This window comes from Sander lucioperca, chromosome 22 (genome assembly GCF_008315115.2).
Source record: "Sander lucioperca isolate FBNREF2018 chromosome 22, SLUC_FBN_1.2, whole genome shotgun sequence".
Classification (NCBI taxonomy): domain Eukaryota; kingdom Metazoa; phylum Chordata; class Actinopteri; order Perciformes; family Percidae; genus Sander; species Sander lucioperca.
The window spans coordinates 19,814,764-19,840,787 of NC_050194.1; the positions used below are offsets into that span (position 1 = coordinate 19,814,764).

At 40.9% G+C, this 26,024-nt stretch overlaps 2 protein-coding genes and 1 non-coding gene across 12 annotated transcripts; 1 reads left to right on the forward strand and 2 right to left on the reverse strand.

The window, feature by feature from the left end:
• Positions 1-290: 290 nt before the first annotated feature.
• Positions 291-16,295, reverse strand: eef2k (eukaryotic elongation factor 2 kinase). 10 transcript variants are annotated; one of them, XM_035997554.1, is made up of 21 exons: positions 14,998-15,049; positions 14,599-14,855; positions 14,031-14,090; positions 12,470-12,570; positions 9,996-10,056; positions 9,872-9,909; positions 8,510-8,681; positions 7,942-8,091; positions 7,608-7,740; positions 7,388-7,515; positions 6,687-6,906; positions 6,496-6,566; positions 5,805-5,882; positions 5,302-5,358; positions 5,064-5,129; positions 4,381-4,512; positions 2,093-2,281; positions 1,892-2,016; positions 1,488-1,666; positions 585-832; positions 291-542 (listed from the first exon to the last, which is right to left on the reverse strand). In XM_035997554.1, the coding sequence occupies exons 1-20, from the start codon at positions 15,032-15,034 to the stop codon at positions 723-725; spliced, it is 2,364 nt and encodes a 787-aa protein (XP_035853447.1). In that variant the 5' UTR covers positions 15,035-15,049; the 3' UTR covers positions 291-542; positions 585-722. The 10 variants fall into 10 exon arrangements, with proteins under 10 accessions (XP_035853447.1, XP_031171084.1, XP_031171083.1 ...); XM_031315221.2 differs by lacking the exons at positions 291-542; positions 14,998-15,049 and adding an exon at positions 16,273-16,295 and having other exon boundaries at positions 723-832; XM_031315220.2 differs by lacking the exons at positions 291-542; positions 14,998-15,049 and adding an exon at positions 16,223-16,244 and having other exon boundaries at positions 723-832.
• A 700-nt stretch (positions 16,296-16,995) lies between these two features.
• trnal-uag lies at positions 16,996-17,077 on the forward strand. The gene has a single exon. It is a non-coding gene; the product is annotated as a tRNA-Leu (tRNA).
• Positions 17,078-17,521: 444 nt separating this feature from the next.
• Positions 17,522-19,805, reverse strand: tha1 (threonine aldolase 1). The gene is made up of 7 exons (XM_031315794.2): positions 19,505-19,805; positions 19,202-19,285; positions 19,029-19,117; positions 18,749-18,934; positions 18,479-18,616; positions 18,119-18,311; positions 17,522-18,034 (listed from the first exon to the last, which is right to left on the reverse strand). The coding sequence occupies exons 1-7, from the start codon at positions 19,803-19,805 to the stop codon at positions 17,727-17,729; spliced, it is 1,299 nt and encodes a 432-aa protein (XP_031171654.1). The 3' UTR covers positions 17,522-17,726.
• Between the last annotated feature and the right edge of the window lie 6,219 nt (positions 19,806-26,024).

The following is a 26,024-nucleotide window of genomic DNA, read 5'->3' on the forward strand; positions in this document are numbered from 1 at the left end:
GTCCTGCATTTCACGTGGGCCATTTTATAATATTTGACAATGAGTCAAATATGGATACTATTTTACTATTTTTTATATATTTTTTTTTAGGAATTATTTAATATAGTAATACCTCACCTTGGTGGGCTCCAGGGTAATAATTAATAGCTTCAATTTTACTTTTATTTAAAGTCACTACACCTTGATGTTTACATATCTCAGTGAATAATAAATTCGCTGAGTAACAGACCTTTAATGACAGAGCTCTTGTCTACTGAAGAGAAAAAAACAGGAAGGAGTGTGAAGAAGTGTTTACCAATAAAAAGCTAACTTTATTTAACAGTTTTATACTCCATATATTTTTTTTTCACATGCATTCTTTCAACATAACGTTTGGGGGCAAAGTAAGTAAACCATTTTCTTTGTTTTGATCCTTCAGCCATTCTCTTTCATACAACCACATTCACTTAGTCAAAAGGTAATCAAAGACAGGAAAAAAGACAGGATGACTCACAAGCAGGAAAAAAAGAACAGAAACCGAATTTAAGTCTGATCCTAGAAGGCTGAAAACACACACACACACACACACACACACACACACACACACACACACACACACACACACACACTTTGCAAAAAATTTTGTAATAAAAATATGTAAACTGTTACCATTCAGGTTGTATCCTAAATATGTAAAAATTAATTCCTGTGGCCTTTTTGTAATAAAAAATGTGTGTCATGTATCACTCCTCCATTAGTGCCCAGGCTTCCTCAGCTTTCATGTAGTACTGGTTAGCCAATCGACCTTTCATGGCCTCCATGGCCGCTTCTGCTGCTTCTGTAAACAGATCACCTGTAGGGAGGGATGGCAGGAGAGGTTAGGAGGGAAGCAACTACTGTATCTGCATCAATTAACTTGTAATAAATACAGTTAGTACAAGGCTGGTGATACTCGACATTGTTCTGAATTTTGTCCATTCCTAGTATATTATTCTACATAATAATAGGTACATTGCAGTGAAAATCCTCTTTTATGTATAAAATGCTCAACTGTGTAGGCTCTAAAAAGTTTGAAGCTGTAGTCAGTTAAGATTCACAGCAATTACAATGGATCACAATGACAACCTAGAGTGTCATAAGTCTCTCAAACCACTTCTCTGCTGTTGATCTGTTTTATCAGTATATATTGTTGGGATTGTTGGGCAACGCTTTCCAAATAAATTGCAAAACGCCCCTTCCAAATAAATTGCAAAACGCCCCTTTTCCCAGCAGAGCTTTGGAGCTATAAGGAAGCAATAGCATGAGATGGAAAGAGTGTATTTAGCCATGTTGTGGAGATCATATGGATCAACAGCAGAGACATGGATAAAGCAGCAGTGATTTGAAAAGTTTCTATTACTTTTTTTTCCTGGTTGAAACAGGGCAAATTCCAGTGGAATATTTCCTAAAAGTATGCAGGTATATTCAGGTATATTTAGCACAGTGAGGCCGGAAGAATGGAGTCGAACCTGCTCTCTGTGGGTCTGCGCTGAGGTTGTAGCCTCCCACTTGGTACATCTCTGCCACTCTGGCCAGCAGCAGGTAGCGGGGCTCGTCCTGCGTCCCATCAAACTCTCCCCCCTCGTCATAGTCTGACATGGTCAACACACTGTCATACCAGTGAATCGCTTCATTCCAGTCCTGCAGTCTGGATGATTGAAAAATAAAAACCAAGAATGCACAGACCTTCAGCATCAAAAAATGTTTGCTTCCTTTAATAAAAAAAAAACTCCAGAAATCCTCTAGGGGGCAGCATTATCATGACTGTTGGACCAGGATTTGCGTGTTTAATAAAGGATATATTTATCCACTGACTTCAAACTTAAAAATACACGTCCACTGTTCAGACTGAGTTAAAATAACTTTCACTGACCTGTCAGCAGACAGATTGAACCCAGTATCAAAGGCTCTGGCCACTACGATCATAGAAGATCTGTCACCAGCCTCAGCAGCCTGCAGCAGATACTTAAAACCTTTCATCTTGTTTCCTGCATTATCCTACCAACAAAACAGACATATTAGAACACAAGTTGCACAGTGCACAAAACCAAAAAGCTTAATAACTGCGTGATACCTCCAGCTCCATGTCTGAAAGTATGTGATGAGGCAGCTGCAGACAGCACTGTCCCAAGGCTACGATGGCCTCCAGCTCTCCACACAGTGCGGCTCTCTCCAGGTGCATCATGGCCGAGTCCTGATCCCACTGCTCGTCCTTCTCACAGAAGCGACCTGCTTCATGGTACCTCACCATCGCAAGGTGGACCTGGTTCAGGAGGAAGGAGATCCGGAATATATTCAACCAATGAAACTAACCTAAATCAATAATCAAATATAGTCGCAAGCAGCAATTGGCGGGTTCAAACCCTTTTTTCGGCTTCTCAAAGCACTTTCACTTGTTACAGGTACCTTTCACTCACATTCATACACTTTGAGATCAGACTGCAGGCCTGGGATCGAACTGCCAAGCCTTCTGATTGTTAGGCCAACACTCCACCGCCTGAGCTACAGCAGGCTTGGGAAGCAGCCCAATCGCCAAAAGTCAAAGCAGCAAGCAGCATTGAGCCGATGCCAAATCGCCAAAATCAAAGCCGCAAGCAGAGTTGAGCGGGTTTGTAGCTTCCCAAAGCTGAGCAAAACCACTTCAGATGGTTTAATGCTCTATAGAAAAAGTGGTGAAACCAACCGCACACCTGTTTCATCGCTACAATAGATGCAGCAAGTCCTGCGATTTCGCCCCCTTTATCGGATTTTAACGAAACTTGGTACGTCCGTTCAAGTCGTGGTGTTAAATGTCTCCATCAATTTTAGACAGGATTGCTACAGCATAAATTGAGTTATAGGCAATTCCCTGCTAGCCCCGCCCTTTAGGAAGTTCTTTGATTGATGGCGGCCATGTTTTATGGCAAATCTTGCTCATTTATAGTAGAAATATATATCTCTGTCCCGCAAGGCCATATATCAATTTTGGTCTTGATAGAATCAAAATTGACAAAGTTCTATTCATTTAACTGTTTTTCACATTATGCTAATTAACTATATACCATCATGGCCGACGTTTATGGTCCAAGAGGCTTTTTTATAGAGCACATTGAGCTGGACCGGTGTTTTTTCATGTCAATCCGACTCACTGTGTGAGGGGCGTGGCCTTTCAAACTTTTGCCCTAAGTTATAGTGCCATCATCAAGCCGAATTGCATCATATTCTTTGGGGAGCATGAGCACATCAGCATCAGTTATGGTGACAATTTTCATGTCTCTAGCTCATTCCAGCCCCCAGTAACTTGAGAAAATGCTAAATTTAGCATATAATGCTAAAGAGGCCACGCCCACACTTTCCCACATGCGGTCTAAGTATGATGATTTCTTGTATACTAGCTAAAACAGTGTTCTACAAAGGTTAGTATACATCATATACGTTTGTACTGTATAAAATTCATATGTAGGAGACAGCAATAGTCCAGAATTTCATATGTGCTCCTTTTTCTCTGTTAAGACAAAACACATCTGTGTATACTGGTGAAAATTATGAAGGTAAATATGGTGCAAAAAGGGAGAGCTTGTAGAATACAATGTGAGAACTTGCAGAACAAAAAATCTGAACTTGTATGTTAAAATTTGCACTTGTAAAAATAAAATTTGCACTTGTAAAAAATATTCACACACATGTGATCTGAATTTGAAGTCATACAAAGAAAAAAAACATGAGAGCTTGTAAAAAAAATCTGAACTTGTAAGTTGAAATTTGCACTTGTAGAAAATGTTCACACACCTGTATTCTGAATGTGAAGTTACAGAAAAAATATTCACAATTGTGTAGATTGATATTTACATGAACACAATGACAGCTGCAAACTTATAATGCAACATTTACTCGTATACTTTTTTTTTTACTCTGGTTCATTTTCCATCACAACCACAACTCAGTGATTACAACCTCTCGAATCTGTCACTGCAACTTCACATATGTGCTCTCTCGCATCACAAAGTGGCCAATCTGCGCACCTCGACTTTCACAACACTCTTGACGATACATTTGGTGCAAAACTAATTTGTACCTGTGGACTTAGGCTGTGGAGCTCTGAGCTAACAGAACGGGAAAAGCCTTCTTATATACAGTCTATGGGAAAAGCAGGGTTTCTATCGCCAGATCAGGGACAACTCTGTCTGGCTTATTTATGTAGCATGGAAACTTGGTGGAATAGCATGCTAGCGTTAGCTAACTATCAGCCAGCCCGCTGAGTTTTTGTAGAATTCAATAATCTGAAGGTGTATTGCTGCTTTAGGAAGGCAAGTGTGCGTTGATTTCAATCCAGCCATATGTATAATCTTTATTAATGTCGAACCAACCAATCTGATGTTTTACCTTTCCAAGGATCGACTGGCCGATCTTCTTCTGCAGCAGATTGTCCAGTCGCTCCACCTCGGTGGCCACACAGGAGGGCCGATGGACGTGAGAGCGAGACGAATGGTAGAAGCTCCACTTCTCCTCCGTCAGCTGAGTAGGGAAAGGCAATCGAGATATACAGGAAGGAGAAGGAATGATGAAGGTAGAATGTTACCTCCTGTTCTTTATCACAATAATCAGAAAACTAATTAAATGACAACGGTAAATCAAGCACAAGCTGACAAATCACACTCTCAGGGTTGTACCCATCCAGACAAGTCTGCTTTTGTTTTGTTTTTTACTGATCAGTGACACACAGCTGGATGAGTTCATCCCTGTTGGCCTCAGTGAATGCAAAAATCATGTAAAGCATGGGAACAGGAGCATACACACACAAAGTTGTCATTAGCAAGATGGCGGAGTTAGTGAAATAGAGGTAGATGGTTTTTCAGTTCCAAATGTAGTTTTTTTTTTTTTGCTTCTTTGTATTTTGCATTTTCAGTCTGTTTTCATTCACTCTAAAAATAAAGGAAGAGTTGACATGGAAACACTGGCAGCTTGTGTACTCAAATTTCAACTTGAGAATCATGCTTAATAAAGCTTTATAGCACTAAGACAGCAGGCAAACACCTGGCTTCACGAGCCTCCATGCAAATAATCACCCAATCGTTGTCAGCATTGTATGAATTTAAGTTTGCAGAGACTCTTGGAGGAGCTACCATCTTCCTCTAATGAGGGAACACAAAGAGCAGGAGGAGCTAAATTAGAGGAAAGGTGAGGAATGGCTTTTGTCGGTAAATTGGAAAAGTAAAGAAAGACAAGGAAAATTAGAAGAGGGTTATTTGATGATGGTGATGATGATTATGAGGTCTACACACTGTTGTCTTTATGTTTGTTTACCCGTCTGACACTGTCCTCATCCGACTCAGAATAATGTCTCTGGATGCGATGATGGGCCTTATAAAATGGGATTTATAAAACCTACAGTTAGACTTCATGTGGAGAAGAGGAAATGTTAACAGACTAACAGCTGCTGAGAGGACTGAAGGACAGAGGAGAGTGAACTACATACAGTAACAAGAAGAGTCTAACATGTTTGTTTAAGATAACATGCCAGAGTATGCTTACAAATGTGTCTAAATACATATATACTGTATATTTTAAAAGTCAGCTCAAAAATGTATTTCTACTTGTAAATCTAATTTGGACACTAGAAATACATTATTCAAACAAGCTATACCATATGTACAATATATTATATGTCTACTTGGTAAATGTCAGACAAACAAATACATTTCTTGGCATTGTTTATCTATAGGTTAACAGTCTTTTTGACGGACTGCTAAAAAAAGAAAACCTGGAATTTTTTCTGGACAAAATGAATGTCAAATGGAAATCTTTACCCCGTCTACGTGGTCATTTGGATCCCCATCACTCCTCATCTCGCTGGGGTAGCCGCTGTCCCCGCCGCTATCAGATTCCTACAGACAGAAATAAAAATAAAAAAATTAAAAAACAGCGTAGTGATTCGTAAGTGAGAAATATAAAGTTAATTGTAGCGCTGAAATGTTTTAATCTTGATTCTTCCATGTAAAAGGTGCATATAAATTAAGTTTATTATTATTATGAGTATTATACCACAGCCAACACTTTTAGCCAAGACTAACTCTTTTATTCACCTTTGACCCAAATTTCATTTGATCGCCTGATCATTCGGCAATATGACCTACATATTACTATGTATACATACAGTACATGAATATTATCAAAAATGTTGAGGTAAGATACCGAACATATAGCGCCTAGAGGTGAAAATGTTGATACTGTATTTAAGTGACGGATGAAGATGACTGCAAGACATATTTGCAGCTTCTTTTACCTGGAATTTACATATTTCTTTATTGAAAATAGATGCTAATGTAAAAGGACCAACAAAGAGATTAGCAAACACGGAGCTCTGGGGACTCAACATGGACCTGAGGTAAACTGAATTAAAAACGACAATTTGGTTATGGGAAAATATTTGGCTAAATGTGACACACCATCACTTTCCTGTGCTTTGTCTGGAGCTGCATTCACCGAGTTATTGCTTACCTTGTGTTCAACTGTGTTGTTATTATTATTATTGATTCTTTCATGTTCGTGCATTCCAGTAAAAGAAAAACCTGTAAAATGTGGAAATAATACAAAACTAGTTACAATGTGGACACCATGATGAACCACATTCAAATATACTGTTACACATGTGCAGTATGTAATTATAATAATAATGTTCATGGACGTACCAATAGGGGACTTTCCCATAGATCCATGTGCAGCTTGCGGGGAGCAGGGGAATATGAGAGGGGAGCAAGGGACTGAGTCCACGTCGCTCATGCTCTCGTCTACAGAAGATGTCTCAGACAAGCGGGATAACAGCGGAGGTGCCCGGCTTCCTGACATGGTACGAACACGAGGAGAACCGCAGTGCTCCTCGCAGCCCCTTAGCACCGTCTGGGCTGACTTCTGAAATCAAACAAGATCAATCTTTATACAGGAAACAGCAACAGAACAAGCGGAACACACTGAAGATACAGATAAAGCATCCATCTTCTGCTAATCCTGCAACTCAGTTAGAGAGTGAGTGTGTGCAGGAGAGCAGGAAAGGTACCACTTCTTGGACATTGTTGTATTACTGCAATTCTATCAGTCAGATTTAATTCATGCGGCACACTTTTCATTCTTTTCTCTTTCTTTGTACTTTTTTTGGCTACATACAGTATTTAGTCGTTTTCTGATCAAAAACTAATTCTAATACAGGAAATAACAGCCACAGTCATGCCTAAATATGGCAACTGTAAACAACATTTCTAATTGCAAGGGACATTTTTCTCCCCATTTTGATTTATTCTTATCATTATTTTTATGAACTATTTTTACCCTGACCCGCAGCTGATTTCTGGCCCTGGCTCTCACTTCATTTATTATTATTAAAATGTTAAATTACAAGCAGTTTGTCGGTGCAGTCCAGCTGAGACTTCTCAGCAGGGGAAAGGTCAAAAGGTGTCAGGCCCATACTCTTGCAGATCTTGTTACACAGGTGGGAGTGGAAGAACAGAGCCATTCCTCGCACACCTGGAACACAGGTATGATCAGGATGGAGTCTCTTGAATAATTTCTAACCATGAATCTAGCCACAGTTTGTCAGTATCAAAAGAAAACTGTACCTAGATTTCCATCTCCGAAGTCAGTCCCCCTTTCTGTATGGATCTGAGGGTCAGTGTACAGATCTCCGACTCCTTGGATGTCCACCACGATCAGCTGGTGGCCCGATCGCTCAAAAGTAAAGTGACTGAAGGCCTGATGGATACAAAAGAAATGAAGATTATTAAGTTATTCATTCAATTCAATTATTTATAGTATCAAATCATAACAAGAGTTATCTCAAGACACTTTATAGATAGAGTAGGTCTAGACCACACCACACCATATAATTTACAAAGACCAAACAATTCCAGTAATTCCCCCTTTAGCTCTAACACGAAAGGTGATGCGGCTTACCTGTGGAGTGAGTCGGATGTTGTCGTCCCTCACAAAGCCCGAGTTGGAGTTGTATTTGATGTACTTGCCCTCGATGTAATGTTCCAGGTGGAAGAGAGGTTTACCTGGTCTGCCCATCATCTCTATCACACACATCTGCATGATGTCCACCTGAGGATCAGAGAGAGGTAAACAACCAGTACACATACGTAGTACAGGACCTTCAGTGCCAGCAAGTGTTTTTGATACAAACAATGAATAAACTCATTCATTAGTCGATCAACAGAACAAATAATTGGCTGCTATTCTGATAACAAAATATTTGTTTGATTCATTTTTCAAGTAAAAAACCTTTGGACTTTTGGTCGGACAAATACTGGGTCTACTAAAGTCTTTTTCTCAATTTTTTGACATTTCATAGATCAAACGACCCATCAATAATGGAAATAAGCATTAGTTTTAGCCTTTAATCTATGATTAAAATACTTCCCATTGTCAAAATAACAAGGGCTAGAGGATTGTGCTTTTGAGGAAGAATCCCTGATTTTGTCCGTACTGTCCTGTCCCTTGTTTCTCCTTTCTCCTGTACCTGTTTGGGAGGTCGGTGGCGGTTGTACTCCTCTCCCCAGAGTTTGGCCTCCATTTGCAGCTTGACGTCCTCAAAGTAAACATTTCTGTCCACCGTCTCCATGTAGCGCTTGGTCACATAATTAGATGCTGACTTCCAGTTGCTGCAGTGTGAGAAATTCGACAACTTCTTCCTGGAGGGAAATAAGAAATAAGATATTACAGTAGTGAGCAGCATTGCAGTTACATATAAATGTAGACTCAGAGATTAAAAAAAAAAAAAACTTTATAAATATACATAACTAAAGCCATTTTTATCTTAGCATTAACCTGGGTCACAGAACAAAACTGCTTCAGACCAACAGTCTGAGTGTACAAATCCAACAGGAACAACATACCAACATTTTGATGTAGACATGTTCGATGTTGTTTGGGCTTGTAGGAGCTGAGTGATTTATTTTTTTAACCCTCTCGTTGTCCTCGGGTCAAATCTGACCCATTTTAAAAAAGTCTCTATATCAAAAACGTGGGTTTCTTTCAACCAAATTGTCAAAAAAAGTAACGTGGATGGTTCAATACAGCGCTCTTCACAAGTCAAATAAATGATCAGTTCACTACTTTCATTGAATTTGGGTGTTTTATTAAATTTTATAGCATTTGAAAAAAAAAATGATAAAAAGAACGTTGAAAGAAAGCTTTAAAAACGTGGGGAAAAAAACAAAAACTTCAAATAAAGTGCAGAAAAAAATCGACAAAGACATCGAAAAAAGTGAAAGAAAAAAAGAAAATGTCGAAAGAAAAGTGACAAAAACATCAGGAAAAGCGACAAAAGTGTAAAAAAAAAAAAAAAACTAAAGAATTTTTTTTTTCATTTTAAATTTTGACCCAGAAAAATTAAAAGTTGCATGGTCGACAGGAAGACAACACAAGGGTTAAGCTCCGGGTTTTGTCAGAGTGTAACATTTCTGTGGGATTCTGCAAACAGCTGAAGTCTCTTTTACATTTCCACATAACTGAGGAATACACATAACAATTAGACTACTATGCCTTTTTTGTCTTTCATTCTGCAGTGTTAAATCATCCAGGGAATCAATGGAGCTAAAGCCCCGGGACCATCATTGGAGACTATAGAGCTGGTTTACTGTGATATTTTCCGTACCATCTTTGGCTCTGAATCTGAAACTTAACTTGTCAGCAGCTATCCTCCCGAGTCGGTGCAAAGAATGTGAGGAATGTGTCCTACACCACTTATACTTATCCACACGCTATAAGAGACATAAACTGCTTTGTTTACTCTGAGACCACGAAGGCCTTCGTTACTACAACTCGAGGGCAATAACCGCTGTATGAGAACTGATAAATATAGAGAAATATTTCAACTTACGTTCTGAAGCACTCCCTCATGGCTCCTTTCCCAAACGGCTGAGAGAAATAAATAGGACAAAGAGATAAGGAAATTCTTCTTAAAAAAATTTATAAAATGATCAGATTTTAGAGAGCAGTAATACCTGGGCAGCCATCTTGATATGGACCTGGTCTTTAACCCACTCTTCTGTGATGGCATTGTACCTGCGAAGAGGGACAGTGACTTAAGTCAAAATAAGATAGTTATATTGATTACGCTCTCTCAAATGTGGCTTTCTAAAAATGTTGGATGCTCAGAACAAATACATCTAATCACATAGAGAGTTTAGTTTTTAGCCATGTTGCAGCGTGGCTCTACGGATTGGAATGTCAGATGTTTTGTCCAACATTTAACATTCAACAACTATCTGATGGATTGCCATGCAATTTGGTGCAGACTCCTTCAGAATCAATTGTAATCTTTGTGTTTTGGACTGTTGGCCGCACAAAACAAAGTAACCTGAAGATGTCAGCTTGGGCTGTGGAAAGTATGTGATGCTAATTTTGAATTGTTTTCTGACTATGTATAAGAAAAAATCAAGCGATAAAACAACAAATCAATAATTAAAATAATCTTAAATGGCAGCCCAATCTCAATATTAATATGTTAATATTTTTGAAATTGCAGCTCTGTAAAACAGCACCTCCTTTCCAGCAGAGCGGCTGTGAGACAGTCCATCTGTGGGTCATTTTCTCCCCACAGAGCAGACCCAGTGACCCTGCTGCTCTGTGGGGACAAATGGTGCTTGTTTGTTTTTTTCCACCTGTTACATTACAAATCACTCACACTGGACGGGCTTCAACACTGAGCTGAACTCTTTTATCTCTTTTGAATTTACTTCAGTTACTAAAAAAGTGCATAATTGCTCCAGCCTCGATCATGTTTGCCAAGTCACTCTTTGCCCTCTGTGAGGGAGTCCGTCTGTCAACAATTAATTATTATTATTATTTTATTATTATCAATTCTTATCATGAAGGCACATAAAGCATCTCGCTTCCTCTCTAAGGAAAAAAACAACAATGATAGAAGAATGAAACAGAGAAGATGTGTGTGATTGTAATGTGTGTGTCCTCTTTTCATTTTTTTTGGCTTTAGGGTTAAAAGGAATTTGTGTAATCAGGGGAGAACTCATACAGTCAATATGACGATACATGTGTACACACTGTATGTCTGGGTGAGTGTGTCTGTTTGGCTTGGCGGGGCGTGTGTCCTGAGTTAATAAATACTGCAAGAACTGTAGGTGCAGCCACAAGTCTTCACAGCTGAAACCTGAAATGCCTTTAAACTAGTGGCTCAGTATTAAGCTTTCCTCCGCCACTCAAAGAAAAGCTCATTCCCCGTCCAAAATCTTCTCTGCCAACAAACCATTTGGGCCTGGGAACACAGTGTACCGTGACATTCATTCCATCTAGTTCATACTACAGGGCGGCTTCAGAGAGGAAAGGAGGAGTGAAATTTCATGATGTGGGTAAAAATAGCACATGAAAAGAGAACATGAGGGCAAATCCCACCTCCTGTCAGTCGAGTCCCAGTCCTGATATGATATGTAACAGGCCTAACACACACACATCGAAGCAGAAGAATTCATTCCCTTCCTGCTTCTCTGCCCACACCCATTCAACTGTGTGTCGCCACCTTGATGTAACGCTGCCCACGTCTGATCATGTTTATGTAGCCGCCATGTTGGCCATAATAACTGAGTGCACACTCCAGTGTCCCACCTCCAGTACGAGATAACAAAAGTAACTGGGTGAGCCAAAGAGCGTCAATGTGCCCAGTCAAAAGTTCAGTAATGTTTGTCAACAGTTAACATTAGCACCACGTACCGAGATATGAGCCAACTGTGAAACCTGCTGCCACATCAATGACAGTTCCAGACTTCTGCAGGCTGATATCAATGTGGGAATCTCTTAGTGTCCACTTACACTAAAATATTTTGCATCTTAAGCTACTTATCAATATTTTGGTCAGAAGTGCGTGATGTGAAAGTAGTGATGAAAAAGAGAATTATCAGCCGACTGTGCAGCTCCTCTTAGCTTTTAGAATAGAGTGCTTTTTTAAGATTATTTTTTGGGCATTTTTAGGCCTTTATTTGACAGGACAGCTGAAGACAGGAGGGGAGAGAGAGGGGGGGAATGACATGCAGCAAAGGGCGGGAGTCGAACCCAGACCCGCTGCGTCTTAGAGTAAACCTCTATTTTTGGGCGCCTGGACAGCTCAGTTGGTAGAGCGGGCGCCCAAAAATAGAGGTTTACTCTATACGACGCAGCGGGTCCGGGTTCGACTCCGAACTGCGGCCCTTTGCTGCATGTCATTCCCCCACTCCCCCCTCTCCCCTTTCATATCTTCAGCTGTCCTGTCAAATACCTTTTCTAATCTTTTTAGCTAATTGTTTTGGTTTTCCAGCCCGCAATTTAACTTAATCTGTACCGTGCATGCTGCCCCACTGGCATGGCTTACTGGGACACTTAACAAAATGTGTTTCACCTGTGCTTTTCCTGCTACAACAAATCAAAATGTCTGCCATGAAAAAGGTATATTACCGCTGTTGATTCCCAGCCACACAGTTATTGGTACCTGTAACGAATGCAAGGTTCAGTCTCGATGTCCTCCAGATGAAACTCTGCCCAGGGGTCTGGCATGGCTTTGGCCTTTTCGATCGCATGTTTCCAATGTTCCTGTCGCAATGAACAAACATGACTAATTAGCTGACAGAATGTGATTTTATGCAACGACAAAAAATGAAAATTCTGTTTCACAAACAGGTTCGCTAAAAGGGGAAGCTGTTTGATGCAACAACCTAAAAAGGATATTTAATTTGTACAAAGAAGGCAATTCTAATGTTTTTTTGTGCTCTCTCAGGAAACACTTAATCCCTTTAAGAACCCGTATTGTGCTCACTGAATGAGCAAATTAAATTTCACAGTTTCTGCATTAAACAGCTTCCTTTCGTTCTGCTAAGTATTTGCATTGAATCAGCTTTAGAGCTAGGGAAGCCTACAATGCGGATCATTTATCAACACAACTCAGGGAGACGCCAATGTAATTTAGAGCGTGCTCTAAGGAGGACACTTCTTTAGTTTGTAACAGCGTGCAAATCAGAAAAAAAGGAAGCCAGGATAGGGAAAACCACAAATATCTTCAGTACAAACCAGGAATAAAGCACACAATCTTTAAAATGACATGGGAATCTAACTAATTAATTAACACAAAGGGTTTTAGTATGAGGCAGGCCTCACAATACATTATTAATTGGGGCTCAACTATGGTCTCTATTCATTATAACTTACTGCTACTTTAAAATGAATGTGTTCACCATGGGATGTTTCCTGGCCATCTGCAGTCGTGCCATTTTCAAAAAATAACTTTCCTGGTATGACCCATGGTTCAAGTGTCACTGGTAATCCAAACCTGCACCAGTAACCCAAACCCTGACCCATCCAGCACGTCTCCCTCGTACCACCCTGGCAATTAGATATGTTTATATTTAGAAGGAGGAGTTACATGAAGAGAAATATATAACGGGAGTGTCACGTCTGGTTGTGACGAGGAACAGAAGACACATCTACGTCAGGCCTCGTTCACCTGCAGAAGTTTGCAACTTCTCCATGCTGCCCGGTCACAAGACTTTAGGATCAAATGGTGCAGCCTGGTAGTGTACTTTAAACTAACATTTCTTTGTGGGATTTGTGTCATTTTCTAAAACAATAATTTAGAGAAGCAGCACCTTTAATAAAAATGTACCTTCTGAAACCAAAAAGACAAAGAATATTGCACATTTGCTCCAGAAAAATATGATTTTGTTTTTCAGTGTAGTTTTCTAAAATAACAGTATAACATTCCCAGTGTTTGTTAGATAGATAGATAGATAGATAGATATCGGATATGTTATTATGTTAGTGTAAACTAATTTAATAAAGTACGGAAATACAGTGTGAAGGAAGGGAGGATGCAATGATTAGAATACACATAGTCATAAACAGAGAGTAGGTGGAAAGTATGTCACTACAAACGTTTTGTTTTTTTTAAGTGAAGAAAAAGGACAGTAAATTACAGAGTGGTGTGGGGAGTATGGGAGGCGTTTATGGTCACTGGTGAAGAGGGAGAGGAGGAAGATAGAATTTAATCTGTAACATACCCGTGCGCTCTGAGACAAAACCTTGTACGACCGAGGTTCTGCCATCGTTTCTGTTTCATTCTATGTAGAAAGGTAAAGAAAATTGACGGCTTTTCATCAACAAACAAAATCTGACATTTACACAGCATCCTCAAATATTTCAAATAACATTAATTGCTTGTTGCTTTAAACATCAACACAAGGCCATTCATCCAAGCAGTTGGCTGGTGCACAATGGCTCCAATAAGACTGAATAGTAGCTCACTGCTCATGTGCAGAAGGCCTGAATCTGAGCAGACGTGAAAGACGTGTTTACAGGCAACTACTCTGGTACTTCCTGTTCTTTAGAGAGAGTAGAGTTAAGAGGTGTCTGACCAGCGTTCCACTTCAACAAACAGATACACACATACTGATACGTGTGTGCAGGCATGCACAGATCATCTCTCCTTATAAGGCAAAGAGCTGTTCTCACAGAAAATTGCAGAACTGAGTGTTTATGGTGGTGCATGAACACAAAAAACTAAATACAATCTGTTTTTGAGCATGACTAAACAATCCTCCAGCACTTGTTGCTGGGGCAATGGCTCACCCTGAACATAAAGTTGCTCTTTGGAAGAGAATTTGACAGCTGCCGGTTGTAAACACAATTCTTCAGGTAGTGACAGATTTCTTTGGCAGAGTCGTCCAGGATGGGGCAGATGAAGTGGTCGTCATCATCGTCATCACTGGTGTTGGCGTCACTAAGGGAGGAGGCCAGCTGGTTGGGGGCACTTCGTTGAACAGTGGGTCTCTTGGCGCTGCCCTCCTCCTCCATGCTGAACATCAGGTCATCCTCCATGATGTCTGCTGTTGTGTTGACAAGAGAGGAGAGTGAGGAGCGTCAGTGGACTGAGAGAACAGTGAAGTGCTTTGAGTGGAAAGTAAAGCCACATAAAGAAGGTTTAAAGTTAATCTATGGCAGCCATGTTAGTACTTGTTGACAACAAACCTGCATCATGGCTGCACAACTGTGCATCCAATGCCATATGTGAGAAAGATGTCTGTGTTTTCTTAAATGTGGCTGCAACATGATATATCCATAGAAATAAAAGTAAAGTCAATTAATGGTGAGCATCAGCACGCAAAAGAAACTAATATCTATGTTATTCAGTACTGTAAGCACCAAAATGTTCCACTGTAATCCTGGGCAATTGTGTTTCCAGATTTGACAGCTGGCTGGTGGAGAGGAACGCAGAACCAAGCAAAATAAAGTCCCTGCACTCCTGCTGCCACAATGTGCTCCCATAGAAATCATGCAGCAGCAACCATGTTGTATATTATGTTGCAGCAGTTGAATTTCCCCAAAGGGGTTAACTTTAGTTTCTACTGTGACCTGTTTTTTAGATGCAAGTGGTAAATAAACAACCTACCTTATATCCGGGGCACAAACACCTTCAATCACTCAATCTAACAGACTGACAGACAGACCGTCTCACAGTTCCAGTTAGAAGTAAAGAGTTGAACCGACAGGGTTGCAGCAGATGCAGTTAAAAGCTCCCCCCTGACCAGACTGGGTCGGTCCTATTTCTCCAATGTATCCTGATGGTCCAGGGACGCGGCTGTCTAGTGGGCGGATCGATCCAAATGTAGATAATATCGATACAAATGTTGATATTGATCAATACCAGTGTAATAAGGTCGATGCTTTAGTTTCAGTTTCTCTCCAGTATGCACCGCTGCGGTTTCATCAAATAGGAGACCTGGCTGTCTGTGTAAGTGCCGCTGGTCAAGTCCTGTCCAGATCCCTGTCACAACGCGGAGCAGGCCCACTTTGCTCCTCCTCCCCCCTCTTGTGATTTGATGTTGTACCGTCACGTGACTCAGCGGCGCCAGGCAAACAAGCAAGCAAGCAGCCAGGCCCAGCGGCAGGACACATACACACAAAGCAGTACAGAGATGGAGCAGAAGAATGAGGGAGGAAGAGGAGCCCTGTGTGGCTATATTTTCAAGCCGAAAATGAAACAACGGCAAGCTCTATAATTTCTAAAAAGGCTGTAAGATACATTGGTAACACAACACATTTATACAAGCATGCCATATGACAATTCTGTCCTTGGTTTTAACTTATAATCCAAATGTAAAATCACAAAAACACTTAAGCTAAAGGTCATGAAAATCCATCCTCCTTAATTATTAAAAAGTATCGGTATCGGCGATATTGACCCTGTATTTACTTGGTATCGGATCTATACCAAATATTGCAGTATTGCATACCACTAGCTACCTGGCTTCGAGAAGCTGTTTCGTCCGCCACGGCACCGTGAGTCCTCCGCACGTACAACACTTGTTTCTGACAGCCCCGCCCCAGCGCTCTGCTGCTTTCAGGGTTATTGGAAATATAATATAGACATTGACAGATGATATGGGCAAAAGTAGAAGAATCTGTCGAGATGTAAATACTTTATCAAAAATACAAGGCAAAAAACAATCAAAATAAATACATTTGGTTCGGCTGAGACTAACAGTTAATTAAACTTTTTATTAATATTTAATATTAAAAACAACGCTAACGCGCGAAGCTGGTAGTTACAAAAACGGAAGAGCATTTGAAAGCAGCAGGGGACAAATTACACCTAGTAACATAACGCAACGTTACTCTACCTCGTGAGGAAACTCGGAGAGCCTGCCAAGAATTTCCGACTACACATATAAGTTATATATTAGGTAGAGTGTAGCAGGTGAATGTCACACAACAAAATGCAAGCTAGACGCTATGCTAACTTATTTATGTGCAGCCTGTTTACCAAATTGAGTTCGGTAGTTAACGCTAGCTACCCCGTGTGGATGGTCAGCTAACTTGACTAACTAGCAATGAGACGTTAGTATTTCTGTGCAACCGTTGCCGTTCAGTTTGTAATTCAACGTTACATACAACTAACCAGTAGAGTTAACGTAAACGTACCTGCATTTTAAATAAATTGATTAGTCCGCTTCTATTGAGTAATATGGTAGCGTGGCCGAGTGGTCTAAGGCGCTGGATTTAGGCTCCAGTCATTTCGATGGCGTGGGTTCGAATCCCACCGCTGCCAGAATCTTTTGATTTGTTTTGGTTTTCTTTAAATATCAGCCATAAATTAACAATATCAGTCATACAATTGGGAATAGAAAGAAAAAACAAAAAGGTTTTTACTCTTGTCAGCTACAATCACTACACGTATAGCAGGGATAGCAGTGCCATCTTGTGGCTGTATGGTTACTGCATTGTAAAGCCCCTTCTCTCTAACAATACTGTACATTTCCATGCCCTGATAAGCAAGAATTAAAGTTGACACAATTACCAACAGATGCAGATATGTCTTAATGCTAAATAGTAGAAATATGAGATATCACCTTTTTGCAACATAGTCCAAACCAGAATAAGACAAAATAATAAGAATATAATTAAATAAAACCTCTTAATTGAAATATCAGTAACCAAAACTGTTCTAAGTAACTACTGTGTCTCTCTAATAAAATAAAATAACAAAAGGACAGTGGTTCAATATATTTAATAAGGATTACAAAAATCTGAATTCAATGAAATTAATAATGATATAAAAATATCCAAAGTGACTCCAGTTGTACAGTATTTGATGTGTTATGTTTTGACATAATTTAGTCTCTTTCTAGATTCATATGTGAAAATGTTCTATGATCAGTTCTAGTGATTAAACTACACATCTTGAGAAGTATCAGGTTTCACTGGGCCCTGACTTTATCCTTCAAGAACTGAGAAGCCACAAATTGCATTTTCTGGATGGCCAGCCTGGTATCTTCAGGGGAAATGCCAAGATGCCATACAGCCCGTACTGAATTTTCAAAATGGGGGTACATGAGAACTTGTATCCCCTGTCCCAGTGCTGCCTCCTCTCCCTCGCCAACCTCACTCATGCGGGCACAGAACTCAGAGGGGCTTAAACTGGTCTCCTGTAGACGGAAACGCAGGATGTTTGTCTCCACGGCAGCCATGTCTACAGCGAATAGAGGAGGGTCACAGTCGAGCAGAGCTGGGAGAGGTGAAGAAAAGAAAAGAAGTTACGAGCAGGCAGTTCATGATTTCATTTTCAAAGACAGAAATATGAGCTGCTCACCTTGAGCAAAGGTTTTTGCATTGTGGTGATCCTCCTCCAGTCGTCCTACCATCTTTAGTAAAGACAGTTTTCCAGCTGCTGCCAGTATACCAGCCTGCCGCATCCCCCCACCCAGGGCTTTACGGCACCGCACGGCCCGGGATATGAAGTCTTGGGGTCCAGCTAGCATGGTTCCCACGGGGGCACCCAAACCCTGTTACACACGTGAATTTGACTTTGAGAAGTTTTTTGTTTGTTTGTCTAGATGAGTTCTTTGTTGGTTCTGACTCTGCTCACATGTTAATGTTACAATAAATGCACATGAATTTGTATGTTCGGGTCCATTCTGTGTGTGTGTGTGTGTGGGATTTGCAGTCCCACCTTGGAGAGGCACACACTCACGGTGTGTGTGTGCTGCAGTATGGTGGATGGAGGTACCCCCTGGGCCACAGCAGCGTTCATCACCCTGGCTCCATCCATGTGAACTGACAGACCATATCTATCTGCCAAAGCACGAACCTTGGAGATGGAAACAAACCTGTGAGAGCTGCTGGATTCTCCATTCTCTTGTAGCGAGGCAAGTATCACAGCTGCTTTCACATGTTGACATATAAAAGTTTTTATATCACCATGATCTACACACACACACACCTCCTGCAGGAAGGTCAGAGGTAGCACCCGCCCTCCCTGTATGTTGTGTGTGTTCTCAACACATATGAGGCGTGAGCGGGGGTAGTGGGGGTCGGGATAACCGTGGCGGATCTTCGATTCCAGCTGCCCCAGGTCAAATGAGCCATCAGGGAGGGTGGTCACTGTGGTGGCGTGGACACTAGCCAGCTGTGGCAACACACAAACACACTGAATGAATGCACTGAGGAAGGAGAGGTGCATTGGGCCTGACCACAGGGGTCTGCTGCTTTGTTACACTCACCTGTGCGCTCCCTCCTTGCTCATAGATGTGTAAATGTGACAGATCGCCTACAATCATCTCGTCGCCTCGCTCCCTGCAGTGCACCATCACTGCATAACGAGATGCATCCACAGTCATGACCATTCTGACCTTATTAAACGAATTTAGGCTTTGCCAATAAATGCAGAGCTTACCTGCAATGAGATTACTCATGGTTCCAGAGGGAACGAACAGAGCGGCCTCCATCCCAAACATATCAGCTGCAATTGTCTGTAACTCTGCAGAAATTTGTCAAATAGGCCAACTGTAAAGTTTAGGTAGCATGCAGGTCACGTGTGAATGCATTTTTGAACCACCACATACAGTACAATATTTTTTTTTTATATGTAGGCCTACGTTATATATATATATACACAAAACATAGGCTATGATATTATTTTTTAACTATTTCTGATTTGGTCACTACGCCATAATGGTTCGGCTGAATCGGCTCTAACCGTTTACACTCGGGTCTTCTCTCATCACGTCATCTCCGACCTCGGCCTCCGCTATGGCCTGCCTCATTGCCGGCCCGGGTTTGGTCACCGTGTCGCTGCGGAGGTCCACCACCCGGACGTGGGCCGCCCCGCCCGGTCCTGGGCACCTGGGTTTCCCGGGGTGGTTGTAGTAGCCCCGCGCGGAGCTCGGTCCTATCACGACAGCTACTGCATCTCGTGCACTGAGCGGTTTGCTCAAAGCGACGAGACCATGGTTCACAAATTTAAACAAAGCTCTGCAGGAAAAGGTTTTCAAAGACATGATGCTGCTCTTACAACAATGTTTATGAGATTTGTATTGAACTTTGGATCGTTCACTTGTAATGGATAATTAATGTCTGCAAGGAAAGCTAATGGATGACCTATCAGCATGCACAAAGAAGTGTGGGCCTCAAGGTGGCGCCGTTATCCCAACAAAGCTAATTATACTAAACATGAACTCTGACAAATATCAAAATGCTCTGTTCCGATGTAAATCTGGATACTTAATAGAAATTGTAACTCGTGTCATTTCAAAACTGTAGCTATTTAACATAATCCAGTGAATTATAATTAGCTCTTTTACATATTTAGATTTTTCACTTATAGATTGCAAACAAAATAACAAAGTATACAGTCTAATGCAATCCATTACAACAGACCTGCAATCTTAATCAAAATTCATTTGTTGTTCGTAGAGAAGAGTTGGTAAATTATGAGGCTGGAGTTTCTTGTGGTAGGCTAGTGTTGCACTGGACTGAATTACTTTTTAAAAGTTCCAGAATTAAATCAACTTCTTGTGGACACATTTTAGGCTTCACTAAACTAATTTTTGTACTGGATCATATTACAGGTGATCATTTTATATTTATATATTTTATATGTGTCTACTAGGGCTGAAACTAACAGTTATTTTATTTACTGATTAACCTGTTAGTTGTTTTTTCAATCATCGGTTATCACTTGGTCTACAAAACATCAGAAAGCTGTTTTTACTTTTAACGATACAACTTTTAACGATAACAATAAATGACAAACTAATAACAATTATTTGATGATCCAAACAGGCGATTCATTTTCTTTACTTACTTAAAGCATTGGTTTACAGAAAACGTCTTTCATGAAAAAATAGGAACAATCTTTTCATGTGTTGTTTTCCTATCTGTGTTGAATGCTGAACATATTCATATTCACGCAGATCATCTTGCACTATTATGATGACTCTCTGACTCGTTTCCCTCAAAATATTATCAGACACTCCCCTACTTTTCCGAATTGTCTTCAATCAAAATACGTCATGTTTTATGTGGAATAGTTTTTAACTCTCACGTGTCCTGCATTAATCCACCCCAGTGAGTGAGGCATGCATGTGCGTAAATGTCTTTCTGCGCATCTCTGTGTGTGTGTGTGTGTGTGTGTGTGTGTGTGTGTGTGTCTGTCCCTGTGCCAGTGTGTATGATGTGTTGTGGCCATGAATGCTCTGAAATAACTGTGACACCCTCAGATTCTTCAGGGGTCGCAAACCTGCTTTTGGCTCGACCTTTATCCCTGCGCTGAGCTGTAAAGCTAATTCTACTTAGCTGTCACCTATCACCCATTTATAGAGGCGAGAAAGGAGGTGAAAAGCATGCCCGCAACCCCCCTCCTCATACGCACACACACACACACACACACACATACACAAACACATAACATGATGGGGCTATGGGCTCAGGCCCAAACTTTGCTGGTTACATCCAGCCCTATCCTATATTTCTTTGGGAAATAAATCCCCAGCTCCCTCATGTCAATATTTGGAGGTGAAGGCTTGTGGAAATTTATCTACCATAGACTGAGATTAGGCAACGAGGGAGATGTAGGCCTACTCATTACAAAACAATTCCCTCCTCCCTTTTTTCATTTCTGGCCCACAAATGCTACAACTACATCCACATCTCTCTCCCCTCACACACATTTCCAACTCACATGCATACTCATGCTGTCTTGTCTGATGTTAATCACTCGATAAATGTCCTAGTGTGTGTTATCAAGACCGCACCACACTGTAGTTAAAGTTGCTATTGCCAGTAACAGAGCCAGGTTTTATGAGCCATAACAAGTCGTCATTAAAAGTCATTAGCAAACATCAGCATCGTAAAAAGGCCACAGTCGGTCCCGAGAGCCCCACAAGAGCCGTGAACAGAGAGAGATAAAGATGCATCTGTAAGCAACACAGAGCAGCGATGGGGAACTGTGATAAGCTGGAGAAAGTGGGAGACATCCTGAGAAGGAGTTTTTCCGGGATCACTGTTGGCTTCTGTAACATTACACTTTTGTCTATGTGTGTGTGTGAGTACGCTAGTGTGTTTTGTTTCTTTCAAATGCCTTCCAGCATTCCTTGCCTGTGCGTGGAGAGGGGAGAGTGGTGTTTTGGAGAAAATATTGAATTAGAGAAAAAGAGGCAGAGAGGGAGAAATGAAGGAGAGGGAGAAATATTGACTCCTTCTGGGAAGTAGCGAGACGGCAACGCCTTTCCAATAACCATAAACCCACTGGGCTGAAAATAGACGGGCCGAATGAATAAACGAATGTGTTCATCCCACATGAGCTCTTCTCTTTCACAGAAGGAGGGGAATAGAGGTGCCCCCCCCCCCCCCCTCCTCCTTCCCTTCTTTCTCTTTCTCTCCTCTTCACTGAGGCCATCATTTCTTCACCATGACGAGAGATATTAACCGGAACAAAACAGGTGTTTATGGGAAACCTTCCCTCAAATGAGGTTTCTCATACACACACACACACACACACACACACACACACACACACACACACACACACACACACACACACACACACACACACTTCCCTGTGCAGTGTAAAGGTGTCGACATCAGTGCCTGCGAAACTAGAGTAACATCTGTTTCACATTTCACATTATATTCTCTCTCTCACTTCATATGTCATGGACCATGTGGACATGCTTTACTACACACACACACACACACACGCACGCACGCACACACACACACACACACACACACACACACACACAGATGCATTCCTCTTAAGATGCAGGGGAGTCTAAATTCTTTCTTTTCCTTTTTTTTCAAAGCAGAATCAGGGTACTACTCTGCCACTATATGGCCAAAAGTATGTGGACAACTGAACATTGCACCCATATGCAATTGTTGATCATCTCATTGGCTGTGGCTGCAGGGATTTGTTCTCATGTCAAGTCAAGACAATTTTATTTATATAGCCCAATATCACAAATCACAAATTTTCCACAAGGGGCTTTTCAATCTGTACAGCATACGACACCCTCTGTTCTTAGACCCTCGAGTCAGATAAGGAAACTCCCTAAAACTTTAATGGGGAAGAAATGGAAGAAACCTCAGGAAGAGCAACAAAGGAGGGATCCCTCTAGCTGGATGGACAGACATGCAGTAGATGCCATGTGAACAGAATAGACCAACATAGTAAAATTACAGTATAGACAATCATGATGACAAAATTAGAGATAGATTGTAAACGTTCCCATTCAGCCTCAAGAGCATTATTGAGGCTGGGCACGGATGTTGCACACAACGCTCCAGTTCTTCCCAAAGGTGTTTGATGGGGTTTAGTTTAGAGAGCTCTGTGCAGACCAGTCAAGATCTTGGAAACCCATTTCTTTATGTACCTCACTTTGTACAATATGGCCATTGTCGTGCTGAAACAGGAAAGTGCCTTCCGCCAACGGTTGCAACAAAGATGGAAGTACACTCTAAAGTATTGTTTGCTGTAGCACTAAGATTTCCCTTTATTGGACGCCTAAAACCCAAACCATGAACCCTAGACCAAAAGCATGTGTCCACATACTTTTGACCACATAGTTTAGTTGTGGTTGTGTTTACAAAGCTTTTAGATTTCTTTTGTTTTTACTCTGAATTTATGGAAGTGGATTAAGTTTGTTAGTGGTTCTCCGAGTATTGAAATATGACGTTTGAAAAATCACTTCACTTGCTTCCACTGAACTTGCTGTGAACAATTTTCATTGGAACCACTTTCTACCAAGTAAATGTCCCAATGAAAACAAATAGCTTATAATAAGTAGAAAATTGCCTCTGGAAAGACAAAGGATTTTAAAATGCTTTGAGTGCTCAAACTAAATTTAACTATTCAGAACCTCTGCACATTAATTATTTACCAGTTTCTTTTGTAATTTGGGTGAAGTGTCCCTTTAAGCATTGCGGTTAAGATAGTTATTGTATGACAGTATGAGGCAGGGTTAACCAGACCATCAAGATTACCCACTGTAGTAATCAACTGCGACCACTATCGCCTGTGTGCACTTATTCATTTCATCCTTCATTCATCCACTCGCTGACTTCTCCTCTCTCAGTCACTCATTTTGTTCATTCAGCTGTAATTATAGACCATCAACCGCCTGTACAATTTCACTTCCGAGAACAGTCGCATCTCTCTTTTTTTTTACCTCCTTTCTCCTCCATTCATTTACCAGACCTTCAGTTCACCCCTCGCAGCGTTCCTGTCACCCTCCTGACCCTCTTTTCACTCCTCCTCTTCTCCTCCATCCTCCTTTCCTACATTACCCACTCCTCTCTCTCCTTTCCCCCTTTCTCTCTCTCTTTCTCTCTCTCTCTCTCTCTCTCTCTCTCCCTCTGGGAAGTCATGTGACTTCTCTGAAGCTGAGCCCTATAAACCAGCAGTACTTGGGGGGCTCAGTGTCTATACAGCTTTCTGATTGGCTCTTGCATTTAGACGCTGTTCACTGCTTGGCCACGCACACACACACACACACACACACACACACACACACACACACACACAACGGACCCCCTGTTTTCTTCTTTTAGGAACAAATGTGCACATTAAAAACAGAGATGGTGTGTGTGTGTGTGTGTGTGTGTGTGTTTATGTGTTGAAATGCCACCTATTGCAGGAAATGGAGTATTTAAATAGAGCAATGAATAGTTTTTATTCTCACAACCACTTAAGTATGCACACACATACACACTGAGCCTGAGAAGTGCCATTTGTTTCATTTGGGGGGATTCTTGCTGTGACAGGTCACTGGCTGAATGGACTCGGTGCAGAGGGCTCAGCATTGAGGCTTGTTTAATCCAATCGGGTCCTCATTGAGACGAAACAGAGCAGCCTGTCAGTTATTGGCAGAAAAGCACCGCTGTTCATATTCAAAATGTCCTGTTTGGATTGAAGGCTTCTGTAGGTTTTAATTTCAGTGAAACCCTTTTAAAATCAAATGTATAATTTCAAACACAACTCAGAAAGCTGTTTTGGTTTTAACTCGTGAGATTTTGGAGCTCCCAGGTTTTTATCTGACTCTGATCTTCCACCTGGTGCTGTGTGTAGCTTCAGGTAGGGAACGAGTTGGTTAATGATTTTATCAAATGTGGAAACCACTATGGAAGAGCATTGATAAAGAAACGCCAAAGGGCAGTAGAACTGCTTTGATGTTAGTTGCCTCTTTATTATGTAACTGACTCACGGCCAGAGACCAACACCCTCCTACACACTTTTCCTACTGGTGTCAATTCATACTCGGTGATAATGTTGACTTAAATAGACAATGTGTGTGTGTGTGTGTGTGTGTGTGTGTGTGTGTGTGTGTGTGTGTGTGTGTGCGTGCGTGCGTGCATTTGTGTGTGTGCGTGTGTGTGTTTGAGTAACTACTCAAGTACATTTACCGATCTACATGTGCTTTAATTCAATATTTACTTATCAAAAAGTAAAATAAATGCAGATGTTTTCAATTTGTTTTTCTTATATTCTTTATTTTAGATAGAAACCACTTTGGTTCAGACTGAAATATCACAACAGCTATTTAATGAATTGCCATGACATTATACAGATATTCATTGTCCCCAGGGTATGACTCATAATGACTTTGTTGATCCCCTGATTTTTTTCTCTAGCGCCACCAGCAGGTTAAAGTTTTATACTCTGAAATATCTCTACATTTACACAATAGAATCTTTCTGCAGACATTCATGTTCCTCAAAGGATGAACCATAATGGCTTTGGTGATTCCCAGATTTTTCTACTAGCGCCATCATCAGGTTGACGTCTTTGGTTCAGAGTGAAATATCTCATCAACAGCTGAATTGATTATAATGTAATTTGGTGCTGACAACCATGTGCTGTGTTGAAAGTCCCTCCTTATTTAATACATAGTGCATTATATTTAGTATCCACTATTTTATTTTAGTGTCCAAATTCTATCCACTAATCAGTGCCTTCAAAACTTCCCACAATGCTATAAAAAACTGTTCATTTGAGGTGCTGGTAGGTGGATTTTGGTACCTTGCCTTAAACTGCAGTTTAAATCATCACTGAAAAGATTTTCCCGTAACACCTGGAAAGCCTAACGGATGGGTGTGCCTATATTGTTACTGGCTGGAAGAACAAAGACCTGGGATGACCTGAAAGTGTAAAACAGGTTGTAAAAGGCAGTTGTAAGGCATGTTGTAGTAGACACAGTTGAATTGTTTGTAGGTGGATT